Source organism: Nicotiana sylvestris, chromosome 4, assembly GCF_000393655.2.
Source record: "Nicotiana sylvestris chromosome 4, ASM39365v2, whole genome shotgun sequence".
NCBI lineage: Eukaryota > Viridiplantae > Streptophyta > Magnoliopsida > Solanales > Solanaceae > Nicotiana > Nicotiana sylvestris.
Genome location: NC_091060.1, coordinates 117,435,350 through 117,451,111, shown reverse-complemented (window position 1 = coordinate 117,451,111; position 15,762 = coordinate 117,435,350). Strand labels below are relative to the sequence as shown.

At 40.8% G+C, this 15,762-nt stretch overlaps 1 protein-coding gene and 1 non-coding gene across 2 annotated transcripts; one reads left to right on the top strand and one right to left on the bottom strand.

Annotated features, from left to right (window-relative positions):
- Window positions 1–400: 400 nt before the first annotated feature.
- On the bottom strand, window positions 401–507 carry LOC138890972 (small nucleolar RNA R71). Its single transcript, XR_011407334.1, has one exon. It is a non-coding gene; the product is annotated as a small nucleolar RNA R71 (small nucleolar RNA).
- A 4,501-nt stretch (window positions 508–5,008) lies between these two features.
- Window positions 5,009–5,401, top strand: LOC138890055 (uncharacterized). The gene is made up of 2 exons (XM_070173405.1): window positions 5,009–5,169; window positions 5,254–5,401. The coding sequence occupies exons 1-2, from the start codon at window positions 5,009–5,011 to the stop codon at window positions 5,399–5,401; spliced, it is 309 nt and encodes a 102-aa protein (XP_070029506.1).
- The last annotated feature ends 10,361 nt before the right edge of the window (window positions 5,402–15,762 follow it).

Below are 15,762 nucleotides of genomic sequence, written 5' to 3'. Positions count from 1 at the left end.
AAACGTTAGAGTGGTGGAACCTCTTGTGCTAGAAGCTGCACTTTATGATTGGGCTCAACCCACAACTGACAACCTGGCAACTGCCATAACCGTGCCCGCAATTCAAGAGGAGACATTCCAGATCACCAACAACATGCTACATCTGCTGCAGAATAAGGGATTGTTTTCCGGGTCACACATTGAAGACCCTCAGCAACATTTGAAAAATTTTCTGTCAATTTATGTGATGCAAAGGCAGTCAAATGTGACCCCAGAAGCTATCAAGCTATTCCTGTTCCCGTTTTTTGTGACTGGAGAAGCTTAGACTTGGCTGAATTCATTTCCAATCAACTCCATTATCACCTGGGAGGAATTAGTAAAGCAGTTCCTGAATAAGTTCTACCCGCCCAACAAGACTGCAAGGCAGATTGATGAAATATTGCAGTATAAGCAGCAGCCGACTGAGACCTTGCAGGAAACTTGGGAAAGATTTAAAGGGATGCTGGTGAAGTGCCCTCACCATGGCATTCCAAACTAGATGCTCGGTCAGAGGTTCTACATGGGGTTAGCTGCCAATCTAAAGGCCAATATGGATGCTTTAGCTGGAGGTGCATTTTTGAGTAAGACATTCACCGAGTGCAAAGTCCTTCTTGACAAGATGTCCCAGAATTCGGGGTGGATGACTAGAGGTACAATACTGGTGCCCATAGTGCATTCAGTCTCTCTTGACCCAAATAATTCGCATGCAGAGAACATGGCCACACTCATGACTCAGATGGGTATATTGAGAAAGAAGATAGATGAGATGGGTACCAAACAGGTACATATTGTTGACACAACAAATGGAGGACTGTGTACACCCTGTGTTAATCAGTCTTATGTGTGTTCATGGAGCGGAGAAGGTGAAAATCAAGAGGCAAGAGAAGATATGAATTATGTTAACAACTTTGGGGGTCAGTGACAAGGAGGACAACAGTGGAGACCGGCACCAAATCAGCAATACAGACCCAACATGCCACAGCCTGGGGGTTTGCAACCTCAAGGCCAAATGGTGTCGTACCACCAGAGACAACAGGGCTACCCACAACCGAACCAGCAATAGTTAACATATCAGCCACCTTCTCAGCTGCAAGATAACAACATGGTAGAGATCAGGGGGATGTTTCAGCAACTCATTGGGACAAATGGTAAGATGCAGGAAAAATTGGCAGTGCATGATTCAGCTATAAAGAACATTGAAACTCAGTTGAGGCAATTGTTTATGGCTTTAAACAACCGCCCCCAGGGAACATTGCCAGCAGATACAAATATTAACCCCAAGGAGCAAAATCCGAATCAGCTAATGCTAGTAAGTCTCCAGAATGGGAGAGATTTAGACAAAGAGCAGGAAGTTGCACAAGCCAGCAAAGAGACTACGCCAGCCACTCCAATTGCACTAGAGGTAGATGAACCAATAGACCTGACTGAAGTGGTGGTTGAACAGGGTCAAGATGAAAAGGGTAAGGCTAAGGTAAATGAACAAGCTGCAGAACAGGTGGTGCCTCTTTTGCCACAGACCCCAACAGAGAGAAGCCAGAAAGCAGTGCACAAAGGGTGATACCTGCACCATTCCCTCAGAGACTGGTAAAACAAACGAAGGAAGAACAATACAGGAAATTCATGAAGATGTTGCGTCAAATTCAGTTGAATATTCCTTTGATAAATGCCTTGAGGGAGATGCCAGGTTATGCGAAGATGATGAAAGACCTAATTTCATGGAAGTTTGATTTTCAGGACCTATCCACAGTGACTCTAACGTAGACCCGCACAGCAGTAGTGACCAGACCGATGTCTCAAAAAATGTCCGACCTAGGTAGCTTCACTATTCCATGCACTATTGGGAGTTATACCTTTGCAAAGGCATTATGTGATTTGGGAGTCAGCATAAATTTGATGCCTCTGGCTGTATACACCAAACTGGGCATTGGCAGAGCTAGACCGACTTTGATGCTGCTGCAATTGGCTGACCGCACGGTTAAAAGGCCTACTGGGATTCTTGATGATGTTTTGGTGCAAGTGGGGAAGTTCATGTTCCCGACATATTTTGTTATTCTGGACTGTCAGGTAGATGAGGAGATACCTATCATTTTAGGTAGGCCATTTTTGGCCACTGGGAGAGTACTAATTGATTGAGTGACTGGGAAATTAAAAATGAGACTGAACGATGAAGAAGTCATATTCAATGTTCAGCAATCCATGAGGAGACCCAGTGAATATGCTAATTGCTCCCTAGTGGAGGCAGTGGATGTGATCCTACAAAAAGATAATATGACCCTGACTGCTAAAGATCCATTGGAGGCATGCCTGACAAATTTAGAAGAGATGGATGGTGAATGGTTAGCTGAGTGGGTCATGGCACTTGAAGGCCAAGGATTCTGGAAAAGGGAACCTCAGTTCGATTCACTTAAGTTAGAAAAAAGGGCTACACCTCCAGCAAAGCCATCAGTAGAGGAACCACCCAAGCTGGAGCTGAAGTCGCTCCCAGCTCACCTCAGGTACGTTTTCTTAGGCCCTGATTCTGCTTTGCCTGTTATTATATCATCCGATTTGCTAGATGTGCAGGTAGAACAACCCTTACCGGTACTGCAAGAAAGTAAGACTGCCATTGGCTGGACCATGGCAGATATAAAGGATATCAGCCATGCCTTCTGAATGCACAAGATTCTCTTAGAAGAAGGGCACAAACCTTCCAGAGAACATCAACGAAGGCTGAACCCGAATATGAAAGAGGTAGTAAAGAAAGAAGTGATCAAATAGTTAGATGCGTGAATCATCTTCCCCATCTATGATAGCAATTGGGTCAGCCTTGTCTAATGTGTGCCAAAAAAGGGGGAATGACTGTGGTGCAAAATGAGAACAATGAGTTGATCTCAACTCGTACAGTCACGGGATGGCGGATTTGCATGGATTACCGAAAATTGAACACAGCCACCCGGAAGGACCATTTCCCCTTGCCATTCATTGACCAAATGTTAGACAGGTTGGCCGGGTGATCGCACTTCTATTTCTTGGATGGATATTCTGGGTAAAATCAGATATCAATAGCCCCCGAAGATAGAGAGAAAACATCCTTCACTTGTCCGTATGGCATCTTCGCCTTTCGGACAATGCCTTTTGGGCTTTGCAATGCACCGGTGACATTTCAATGGTGCATGTTAGCCATTTTCACAGACATGGCGGAGGACATTATGGAGGTCTTTATGAATGATTTCTCCGTGGTAGGGGACTCATTCGAGGACTGTCTTCACAACTTAAGAAGAGTGCTCAAAAGATGTGTAGAGACAAATTTAGTGTTGAACTGGGAGAAGTGCCATTTTATGGTATAAGAAGGGATAGTCCTGGGGCATCGAGTGTCCAATAAGGGAATTGAGGTTGACCATGCTAAGGTTGACGTGATTGAAAATCTGCCACCGCCTACTTTATTCAAGGCGGTGAGAAGTTTCCTTGGGTACGCCGGGTTCTACAGGCCATTCATAAACGATTTCTCCAAGATTGCTAACCCATTATGCAAACTCCTTGAAAAGGATCACCCCTTTGTGTTTCTAATGATTGCAGGTTGGCATTTGAGGAGCTGAAGAAGAGATTAGTGACTGCACCCATTAATGTTGCACCCAACTGGGAGCAGCCATTTGAGCTCATATGCGACGCAAATGACTATGCCATAAGAGCAGTCTTGAGGCAGCGAAAGGATAAACTGATGCAGCCGATTTACTATACAAGCAGAATGTTAAGCGGTGCACAACTCAATTACACCGTGACGGAAAAGGAGATGTTGGTTGTTGTGTTTGCATTCGACAAATTCAGGTCATACTTGATTGGCTCAAAAGTTATTGTTTACACTGACCATGCAGCAATTAGGTACCTGATAGAAAAGAAGGAGTCAAAGCCACGCTTGATTCGATGGGTTCTTCTATTACAATAATTCGATCTGGAGATACGTGACAGAAAAGGGACAGAGAACCAAGTAGCTGGCCACCTCTCAAGGTTGGAAGGAGTTGAAAAGAAGGTAGAGGTTGAGGATATAACAGAAACATTCCCGGATGAACAGTTACTGGCAATGACGATGGAGGAGGCACCATGGTATGCTGATATTGCTAATTATTTAGCAAGTGGTATTGTACCTTACAAACTCTCCTCAATTCAAAAGAAAAAGTTCTTTCGTGATTGTCGGTATTATTATTGGGATGAGCCTCTATTGTTTAAAATATATGTAGATAACATGATCCGGCGGTGTATCCCCGACAAAGATCAACATTCTGTTTTGCATGCTTGTCATGCTTCACCATATGATGGACACTTTGGAGGAATTAGGACAACAGCTAAGGTGTTGGAGTCGGGCTTGTACTGTCCTACTCTATTCAAGGATGCCCATTCTTGGGTTAAAAGGTGCGATGAATGCCAAAGGACTGGCAACATATCTCGTAGACACGAGATGCCAATGACCACAATTCAAGAGGTGGAGATTTTTGACATGTGGGGGATCGACTTCATGGGGCCATTTGTCAGCTCGTATGGTAATAAATACATATTGGTAGCAGTTGACTACGTCTCCAAGTGGGTCGAAGTGGTGGCTCTCCCGACCAATGATGCTAAAGGGGTAACGGGCTTTCTAAAGAAGAACATTTTCACACGTTTTTGTACCCCAAGAGCTATACTCAGTGATGGCAGAACTCATTTCTACAATAGAGCGTTCGCACGGCTGTTGGAAAAATATGGAGTTCGTCATAAAGTGACCACCCCGTACCACCCACAATCGAGCCGGCAAGTTGAAGTGTCCAACAGGGAGATTAAAAGTGTCCTCACAAAAACAGTGAATGCAACAAGGACTGACTGGGCAAAGAAGTTGGATGATGCATTGTGGTTGTACTGCACAGCCTTCAAAACCCCAATTGGTATGTCACCGTACGATTTGGTATTTGGAAAGGCATGCCACCTCCCAGTTGAGCTAGAGCATAAAGCACTTTGGGCATTGCGGTAGTTGAACTTAGACATGGAGACAACAGGTACTAACAGAGTCACTGGGTTACATGAGCTCGAGGAATTCAGGTTCCAGGCTTTTGAGAGTGCTAGATTATACAAAGAAAGGATGAAATTAATGCATGATAAGCACATCTTGGATCGAAACTTCAAACCTGGAGATCTAGTGTTGCTGTAAAACTCGAGATTGAGATTGTTTTCGGGTAAGTTAAAGTCCCGATGGTCAGGACCCTTCAGAGTGGTGCAAATGTTCTTAAGTGGAGTTGTAGAGATTGAATCAGAAGATAGGACAAATAAGTTCACAGTAAATGGGCAAAGGTTGAAACATTACCTTGGAATGGCTGAAGAAAAAGGGGATAGAGTGGTAATCACTTTGGAAAAGCCCCAGTATGAGACTGAGGAGTGATGATCAAATGTTTGCATTGTGCCGCGACGTTAAATCAGGCGCTGCGTGGGAGGCAACCCACAAGTGTTTTTATTAGTGTGTTCACGTAACTTCATAAAAAAAAAACACTAGCACCGCGACCGCGGTGAACCGCGGTAAACCGCGGTGGAACGCAAACATTCTGCCTTAGATTTTACATCCCACCATGACCATTGTGGACCGCGGTAAACCGCGGTGAGGCACGAACATTCTACCTCAAATATTTAAACCCACCGCGGTCGACCGCGGGGGTACCAGATATGTTTAATTTTTTTTTTATTTTTTCTTTCTTTTTCTTTTCTTTTCTTTTCTTCTTCTTTTAATTTCATAAACTAAACCCCCCTTCATTAAATCAAAAGACTTGATCCCCCTCCCCCAATTCTCAATCTCTCTCTCTAAACCCTAACTTCCCCAATTCCTCTCCTCTTCTCCTTCTTCTTCACTCAAACTACCATCCCCCACCTCTATTCTTCTCACCCATTCTACAATTAAGGTATGTTACTCACTTCTTCTCTCTCTTTTATTTTGTATTAGGTTGTAGTATGTTAGTTTTATGATTTTGATGGGTTGTAATTGTAGTAGATTTTTATTAGTTTTTCCTCTTATTTTTTTTGTTAAATTTTGTTTGTGACCATGTTTGGTGAAGGGGTTGTATATTGAATGTTTGGAATGGTGTTGTTGGTGGGTGATTGCATGAAGAAAGTGTGGGGTGTGTCGGTGTAGTAGCATATTTGATTTGGGGAAGTTAGCTTGATTCACATGGGCTGTGTATATGAAGATATTTGTCTTGCCCACAAGGTGTTTGGGGAATTACCCCAATGGAGTTATAAGGAGCTAATGTGATATGGTTGTGGTGAAGTCTGAGTAACCACCCATCGTCGCACATGTCACGCACTCACTAATAGGTGTTTCGTTGTATAACAGGTACAATGAGTTCTTCCAGGAAGAGACGAAACACCGAGCCCTCCGCTAGTGGACCGGGAGGCTCCTCACAAGCTATGAGCCAAGCCAGTGCACCTTAGTTCGATAGCACTCGGTTTGTATCCAAAGCAGCGGAGGATAGGTACAACCAGAAAGCAACTAAGAAGTTACAACGTGAGGTGCACAATGATCGAACGGATTTGGAGTTGGAATGCCATGTTTAATGAGCTGAGGCGGTATCAGCTAGACATTTTCTTCGAGGTACCAGAGGAGGCTAATGTTCAACTAGTAAGAGAGTTCTATGGGAACTTGCCAGAACATGAGAATGGGGTTGTGACGGTGCACAATACCCCGGTAAATGCATCCCTCGACACCATCCGCAGGGTATACAGGCTGCCAGTGTTCAAGGGTGAAGTTGATCCTTATCGTACTTTCAGCGGTACATGGGCCTTGTGGGGAACTCTTCTTGATACTATATGTGTGTCGGACGGAGAACGCCTATGGATCACGCCCAGAATTACACTTAACTCTTACTGTCTGAATTGGGAGGCTAAGTGTTGGCTCACCATTATCAACAGTCGATTGTTGCCATCCAGCAACACGATAGATGTTAATCTACCACGGGCGTCGGCAATACATTGTTTCATATCCCACAGTGATTTTGATGTGGCCCGGCTCATCCATGAAGAGATGTTCATCAGATTACTTGAGCTAATCAAGGGCCACTACTTCCCTTCGTTGATCACCCGGCTGTGCCGTATTGCTAAAGTCCCTGAAGACCCTCGGATTGATGGGAGATTGCCGCTGAAAGTCCTATTCCGTGTGAAAAAATTGGAATTAGATGAGAGCCGGTGGTGAATGTTGATGACTCTGATGATGATTCAGCTAATGATGATGATGATAATGCTGAGGTAGCTGCGGTTCCCCCTCCTCCGAGAGTTGATGTGGCAAGCCCACCACAGCCACGCCAGAGCACCCGTATGACAGCTTTGGAGCAGGATATGGCTGGGTTGCGTACCTCAATCACTGATTAGGGTGCCAGTGTTGATGCGGTGGCTGAGAGGCAAGTGAAATCGGAGAAGAAATTCTTGGGCTGGTTGAGAGCTCTGGGACGCGCGTGCAACGTGAACCTAGACACTGTCTTCGATCAGGAGTGAGCCTTTAGGGAAGTTCCTTAACCTCACTGTTCTTTAAATTTTTAAGCCATGGGGACATGTCTTCATTTTAAGTGTGGGGTGGGGGATACTTCATTGTATGTTTGTAATTGTAACAATTGACTGTTTGATTTGATTTGTTTTGTCTTGATTTGAATGTTTTAATGTTAGAGTAATAGTTCATTAGGAAAGTTAAAATAGTAAATGACTTGTCCCAACGACGGATCTCTTTCGGCAGGGTTCTTGAGGGACTAAGTCGAGAGGAAAAAAAATTGGAATATGGAGACTCTTCCTGATGACGGATCCTTTAGACAATTTTCTTGAGGGAAGTTAGTCTAGAGAAAAGACCAAAAAGATTTTTTATTTTATTTTTAGGTAGTGTAGTAACTCCCCCTTAGTTTTTCTTTGGGCCGCGGTTCTTTTCCAAGGGTTTAGCTTGAACCGGGTATAGGTAGTTTTTGTTTATTTTTGTTCTTTTTAGTTTTTAGATTAGGACTAATTGGCTACGAGCTAAATTCGAAGGAAAACCCTTAGCGTTGATACACCTGAGCACAATAGACACTAGAGTATAACGCCTAGCTTTATTGGTTGAATCCTGTTAGGGTGCCTTAAAATTGTACGTTTGGATCTAACTTGAACACTCAAAAGAGAATGTCTTGATAAACCAATCCGGAGTGAATCATGTGCCATGTGTGTGTGAGTTTTACTGTGTTCCATGTTTCATATTTAATGCCTAGAACTTGCCATGTGTGTTTGCAAAGCGAAATAGTAGTTTCTTTCAGTTTTAGAAGTGATATAGGAATTTCTTTGTTGAGCCAGACATATAAAGTAAACCCACCTGAATGCAATACATCTTAGTTAACCCCGTTGAGCATATAAGCCTATTTCTTTGGCAACCACATTGTGAACCTTATCCAATTGTTTGAATAGCCTGCTGTTTGAACCCTTTTACCTCCCAATAAGCACTTAAATGGTAGTAGAATTATGCAAAAGCAAAAGTGTGGGGTGGTGGTTTGGTTTTTGAGTGGAACCATTGAGATAGGGAAAATGTGTTGAATTTTGAAGCATAAAAGAAAAAGCACCACGAAAAAAAATGTTATAAATAATTATAGTGGTTGATAAGTGGTGGCTTGTACAAATTGCACCTAATGAATGTGGATGTTTTAAATAAATGTGGTAGAGTGTTTGGTTGGCACAACTATGATTTTTAAGTTTAATGTACTTGTATTAAAAGTGCTTAGGGAGGTTAGTCACTATATCTAAATATATCTTACCCGTCCCTTAGCCTACATTACAACCAAATAAAGTCCTATTGATCTTAGACTGAGTGAGCTCAATTAGTAGAGTATTGCACTACGTGCAAGCTTATGGTGCATCTTTGTGGCATGTGAATGTTCTTTTTGAGAGTGAGCAAATTTTGTCTATCTTAGTTAGTATTGGTTCTAATTATCATTGTAAATGTGAAACTACTCTCTTATGTGATGTGAGGGCATGTGATTCACAAAGGAAAGGTAAGTCTTGACTCTTGTATAGAGTGGTTTGAGTAAGTGCTAATGTTGCATGGCACAAAAGGTTTGACTCTTGAGGTAAAAGTTGTTCACGACTAGGTGCAAATTTTGTAAAATATTCATGGTGCGAGTCGTTAAGGGAAAAGCTTAGGGAAGGAATTTTGATGGAGTGTGGTAGATTGCTCGAGGACTAGCAATGATTTAAATGTGGGGTGTTGATAGTAGGCTATATAGTTGATATTTACACCTTAATATGACTATGCTTTGTTGTTTTTTTATAGGTAAATTGCCAACAAAATGCTTTAAATAGTGTTCTTTTTTTCCGCAGGGAATATTATATGTGAGGAAGCAATATGGAGTATTTTGGAGGCGATATGTGAAGAAAACGCCCACTCGAAAAGTACCCGAGCACTAAGAAGCAGAAAATGGCATGGGTAAGAAGTCCACCGCGACCGCGGTGAACCGCGACCGCGGTGAACCGCGGCAGATTAAAATCGTGAGGCAGAAAGGTCAGCTCTCACCGCGGTCGACCGCGGTTGGCCGCGACCGCAGTGCACTGTTCACACTGCTGGAAGTTTGAGGACTAAAGTGTAATTTCGGGAAAACTTTTGTAAAACCCTTATAAGCTTTAGAAACTCGCCCAAGATAGTTTTAACCTTGTTTTAGACTACTTTTGGAGGCAAGAACAAGTGTGAGAAGATCAACCAAACATTAGAATTTTTTTATCTCCTTTTAATTCTTGCAATTTTACATTATGAACAATTTAATAGTTTTCTCTTATTTTGTTATGAGTAGCTAAACACTTATCTAGGGTTGATGGAACCAATTGTTGGTTGAAGTTTTGACTCAAGTTGTTATAATCGAGCCAGATTTATTATATGATTGTTCAACTACATTTTGTATGGTGATTAATTGAATAAGCCCTTGATTAGTCATGTCTAAGTACCTCATATTGCTTGAAAAAGAATATTAGGTTAGATAGTTGTTGAACAACATTACTTTTGGGTAATTGAACAGATTCATTACTTGAACTTAAAAGTGGGTTCAGAGATAACAAAAACTTTGGTGGGATAACTTAGAGTTGCACAACTATTGTCAGCTAGAGTAGTTCGAGAGCATGCTCTAGTAAATTGTTGTAGTTGATCGAGAGATAATTACGATACCCCATAACTCTTAATCCTCATAGAGTATTACGATGAGATTATAGCGAAAGAGTCAAGACCTAAACTAACAATTGGGAATATCACTGCCCTAGACCTTTTTACCATTGAATTATCATTGTTTTAGCTTAATGTTGTTTTTAATAGTATTTGAAGTAGTTAAACAAAAATCCAATCTTAATTGAGCAAAAAAAATCTTGCATCTAGAGATTGATTGAGTTGATAATAACATTGCCGAAGAGTGTAATAGACAGGTTAGTTCCCTGAGGATTCGACTCTGGACTTAAAACATGATTATATTTGCAGCGACCACTTTGTCCTTTAAAAGGCATAGTTGGGCGTTATCACGAAGATATAAAAATTTTCAGAACTGAATTCCGACCGCGATATCAAAAGGTCAAATCTCCGGTCAAACTTAAGAAATCTTTAGCCTTAGATTTCTGGATTCCGTTAAATGGCGATAATTTGATCTAGGGACCTCCAAATTCGTTCGGGCATATGACCAAGTCCCAATTCACGATACTGAACTACCGGAATGGTCAAAGCTTTTATCCGGGTTCGTTTGCTCAAAATCTTGACCGAAGTCAACTCAATTGAGTTTTTAGAGCTCTAGTTCACAATTTAATCCATTTTTTTACATAAGAACCGTCCGGAAAATTATACAGACTGCGCACGCAAGTCGATAAATTATTGATAGCGCTTTTCAAGATCTTAAAAAAATATCGAGATAATTATTTAAATTAAAGATGACATTTTGGGTCATCACATTCTCCACCTCTAAAACAAACGTTCGTCCTCGAACGTATTAAGAATTATTCTCAGGTTACCAAATTGATGATTTTACTTTTACACAAATATTCGCGATTGATCCCACATTACCGCATTAGACATAAGTCTGACAACACTATTTCAATTGAGATATTTCCTTTATCCATATTTGTAAACTTGAAGACCAAATTTCTTGCACTCCAATTATTTTCAGAAAGGTCCGATTTTCACGTCAACACACGATATTAGTCTCGACTGGCTATAGCAACTCGTGCCTACGCACCCATCAAATATGGGGTATTATATTCTCCCCCACTTAGGGTCATTCGTCCTCAAATGAGAAGTAGAGTCCGTCCTCAAACTCATAATGTAACTTATCTCTTTCTTTGCACATCTCAATATCCCAAATTTTTCAGAAATTTCGGCAGAGTCTCTCCTGTAATTGGACCTATCCACCTATCAGAGTAACACCAAAACCCTAACAACATTTCCACAACCCGACAAAGCATTACAAAGTATATATCAATAACACTAACCTCCGCATTACAAGCACGACATTATCACAATGATATCTTGACATAAAACACATCATATGTATGACCATAACCACATCTTGTAGTTAAAACTCAATAATTGCAATATAAATCTAGCAAATTATGCACAACGATATCCCATATAAGAAATTTTTTTCCAGATAAGTCTAATAGGCATGACTCCCTATAAGTACTATAGTACAAATTTTAATTTCACAAAGGGAGTATTTAAACACATAATTTTTTTTACCACAAAGACCTCGTCCTTATATAACATCCACTGCAGCTTGTTGCCCGGTTTAAATATTTCACATCATATAAAAGTACGAGGATCTCGTCCTCAACTTTGTACAGAAGTAATAGGCACATTGTGCCAACTGAAATTTTCCATTTCCCTTCTTTCTTCTTCTAAATAATTTTTGTTTAACAAAATCACAATATATAATGATAGACATAGCCATCTCTGTCGAATCTCCCAACAGGAGCATTCACATAAGCAGATTTCAGAATTACGAAGCTCGCTCATAAGTGGATTACAATAGGAGGACTTGCCTCGATACTCAGAACCGAATCAAATTAAGAAAGTTGTTACTTTATAATTATTCGAAACCGTGCTTGTAACGACACTATCTAGTGTTGCGATCTCAGCCATACCATAGAAAATATATCAACGGCTGGGTCTCCATTCTAAGAGCCTCACCTCCAACTCTAACATCCTGACCCCTACCTCTGGCTGGTCATGTAAGATGAGTATTGACTGCAATGTGGCACGTAGCTTGAGTGCTTTTATAAATTATGTTTCTTCCAAGTCTAGGACAATTTTTCCATGATGTGCCTAGTACTACCATATTTATAACAATCCCTTTGAGGGTTCGACTAACTTATTGAACCTGATGACATATTCGGACACTATCATGGTGACCTGACATAACCGTTAAGATCACATATACCACATATTGCAGAGAATCCAGGAGGTAAACTCCTTCAAAAACATTTCTTAGAACAGAGTTGAGTAGGTGGTATTGCATTGGCTGATCTGCCCTCTTCATAGGCTTGCCATAAACACCGGCGGCCAATTTCCTCTTTTGCTATGCTGGCTTAACACTACTGAGCTACCTCATTTATTCATATACTCTTCATTATTCATTGGGGGTAACTCTTACCCCTATTTATACACAACAATCACAAAGGTAAAACTCCATACAGATAAATCTTGGCACTAACCACATAGTCGAGAAGGTCGTCAACCACTGTATTTTCCTCCGAAGTACCCCAAATTCTGAAATCGTGACTTCCACACTGAGTAGAACTTTTGTAAATTTAAAGTTCTTTCCCTAACTCCATTGATACTGAAGTGTTGGATTATTAAAGAGGTAGGCATACCATAAGTTCTAACCTTACCCCCTGCAAAGTCCCAGGCCTTAAATATGTGTAAATTATTGGGGAACCTTTCAGTACCATATATATACATTTCAAACCAAAACTGACATAACACATGACCATACGATCTATTCACTAATAGTGGAATTCCCTATTTGGCGCTAAGTCATAGGTCACAACATCCGATAATCCACAATATTTGACCTTCACAACTCAAATAATCAGCCAGACGTCAAGGTCCGTTGAACCCCTACATAATTCATTAGGTGATCTCTTGATACATCTGCATCTTCCGTCGGAACCACAACTGGTTTAGTAAATACATTATCTTTCCACTACCTCTACTTGTCATCCGAAACACAACAAAATCAACCCCCTCGCTTTTGACTATTCTCACGTTCTGCAATACTTTATAGCAACGGTCAAGATAATCCAATAGGTCCTCAAAAGATTCACCATTGAAAGTGGTAGCGAAGAGCTTGATGAAACTTATCCAACCTCCGCAAAGCCTCCGAAGACGTAGTTGATCTATCACCGGTCTGTGCTGTTGTTTGGCTGAAGAAGCGGTTCGTGACTTTGCCATTCGTGAAAGGACAAGAGTAGAGGTTTCAATTTAGCATTGAGAGAACAAAATCGCACGACAGAGAAGAATGGAAGTGAAAATTTTCTTAACTCTGTAGCCTCTAGGGATAAATACAAACGTCTCCGTACCGATCCCTCAGACTCTACTAAGCTTGTCTGTGAACTATGAGACCTATGTAACCTAGAACTCTGATACCAACTTATCACGACTAGGATTTTCCTACCCTCGAGAGCCATGATGGCGCCTACTGGTGAAAGCTAGGCAAGCCAAATTATTCTAATTATTTAACCTTTTCTAGTTTTAAACCATTATCAGTGATGAGTAGATATCATGGAAATAGCAAAAATAATTAAGCGGAAGACAAAATCTGACAATTTATCTTAATACAAAACTGCAAAAATCTAAATACAACTATGCCCAGAATTTGGTGTCACAGCTTCACAGACGGTCTAAAAATACTACATATAAAGTCTGAAAGATAAAATAAACATTGTTTCTGAAATGAGTAAAGGAAACAGGATAAAAGAAAAGATAGGAGGTGACGCCAAGGCCCGCGGACATCTGTAGGACTACCTCGTGTCACCTGAGTGGGCTGAAGACAGCACCCTCACTGCGGTCCAAGCACTCCGATATCAGTATCTGCACACAGTACAGAGTGTAGTATCAGCACAACCGACCCCATGTGCTGGTAAGTGCCTAGCCTAACCTCGGCGAAGTAGTAACGAGGCTAAGACCAGACTACCAAATAAACCTGTGCAATATATCATACAAAAATAATATGAAGCAAATAACAATGATGGCAACAATGATCAACCAGTGATATAAATAGCAGGCAATAAGAACACCATAAATGTTTCTCAACAAATAATAGATACAAGTGAAATCAATTTATCAAGTCCTTCAAATATAAATCTTTCGCCTATAAATCCTTCAAGTCATAATCTCTAAGATAATATGCTTTTCAATGAATATATTTCGAATATATTTCCTTTAAATAAATATCTTTCGAATATAATTCTTTGAGTAAAGGTCACCTTGTGACGCCTCATTCACTTAACATAAAGTAGAGTACAACTTCCAACCTAATTAGGAAATAACCAAGAAAAGATGAAGTTATTTCTACAAAATCATTTGATAAAGAAGATACCCCTTTCAATTAAAGTACAATATCGAATGAATCATTACCTTTAATACGAGAAATCAATAAATCAAAACATAGTAGAAATTTCTTTTTAAGTAAAATACAACGTCAAGCGGTTTAAGGAAAATTTAGTTGAGAAATCAATTGAGTTAAAAATGTAACAATTGTTGAAATTTGGAGTATTGAACATAAAAAAAAGAAGCTAAAACAGCTTATCAAGAGAATTATAAAGGAATTAGAATCCAACCACTAACAAGAATAAGGAAAACAAAGGCAGATTTCACTTTCTTTTCACATCTTGTTGCACGCGTGCAACCCGATCCCATTTCCTATATCTCATGGCAGGCGTGCCACCTGCTCCCATTTCATGTATCTCTTGTAGTAGGCGTACCACCCGCTCCCATTTTATTATATCTTGTGGTAGGCGTACTACCCGCTCCCATTTCATTATATGTTGTGGTAGGCGTACCACCCGCTCCCATTTCATTATATCTTGTGGTAGGCGTACCACCCGCTCCCATTTCATTATATCTTGTGGTAGGCGTACCACCCACTCCCATTTCATTATATCTTGTGGTAGGCGTACCACCCGCTCCCATTTTATTATATCTTATGGTAGGCATACCACCCGCTCCCATTTCATTATATCTTGTGGTAGGCATACCACCCGCTCCCATTTCATTATATCTTGTGGTAGGCGTACCACCCGCTCCCAGTTACAAGCCAATAATAATCACAAGGAATCCTGGCAAGGGAACAAGAGCAATATAACAACTTCTCGACAAGGGAACAATGATATTTCAACAACATTCCGGCAAGGGAATAATACTATCAAAATAGACATCCCGGCAAGAGAACAATAATATCAAACAAACATTCCGGCAAGGGAACAATGGTGATAATAACATATGAAGCGCAATAAACCACAACGGAGTCATAACAATTATAATACAAGACTCATGGGCATGCTTGACACCAACGTATAGATACTCGTCACCATGCCTATACGTCGTACTCCACAATTAACATGTAGCAAATAGGACACAACTCCTAATCCCTCAAGATAAGGTTAGACCAAACACTTACCTCGCTTTGCAACCAATTCAAAAATCCAACAAGCCTTTGCCTCGTGAATTCGTGCCCGAAATTCTCAAATCTAGTGATAAACAATTTGATTCAGTCAATAAAAATTATA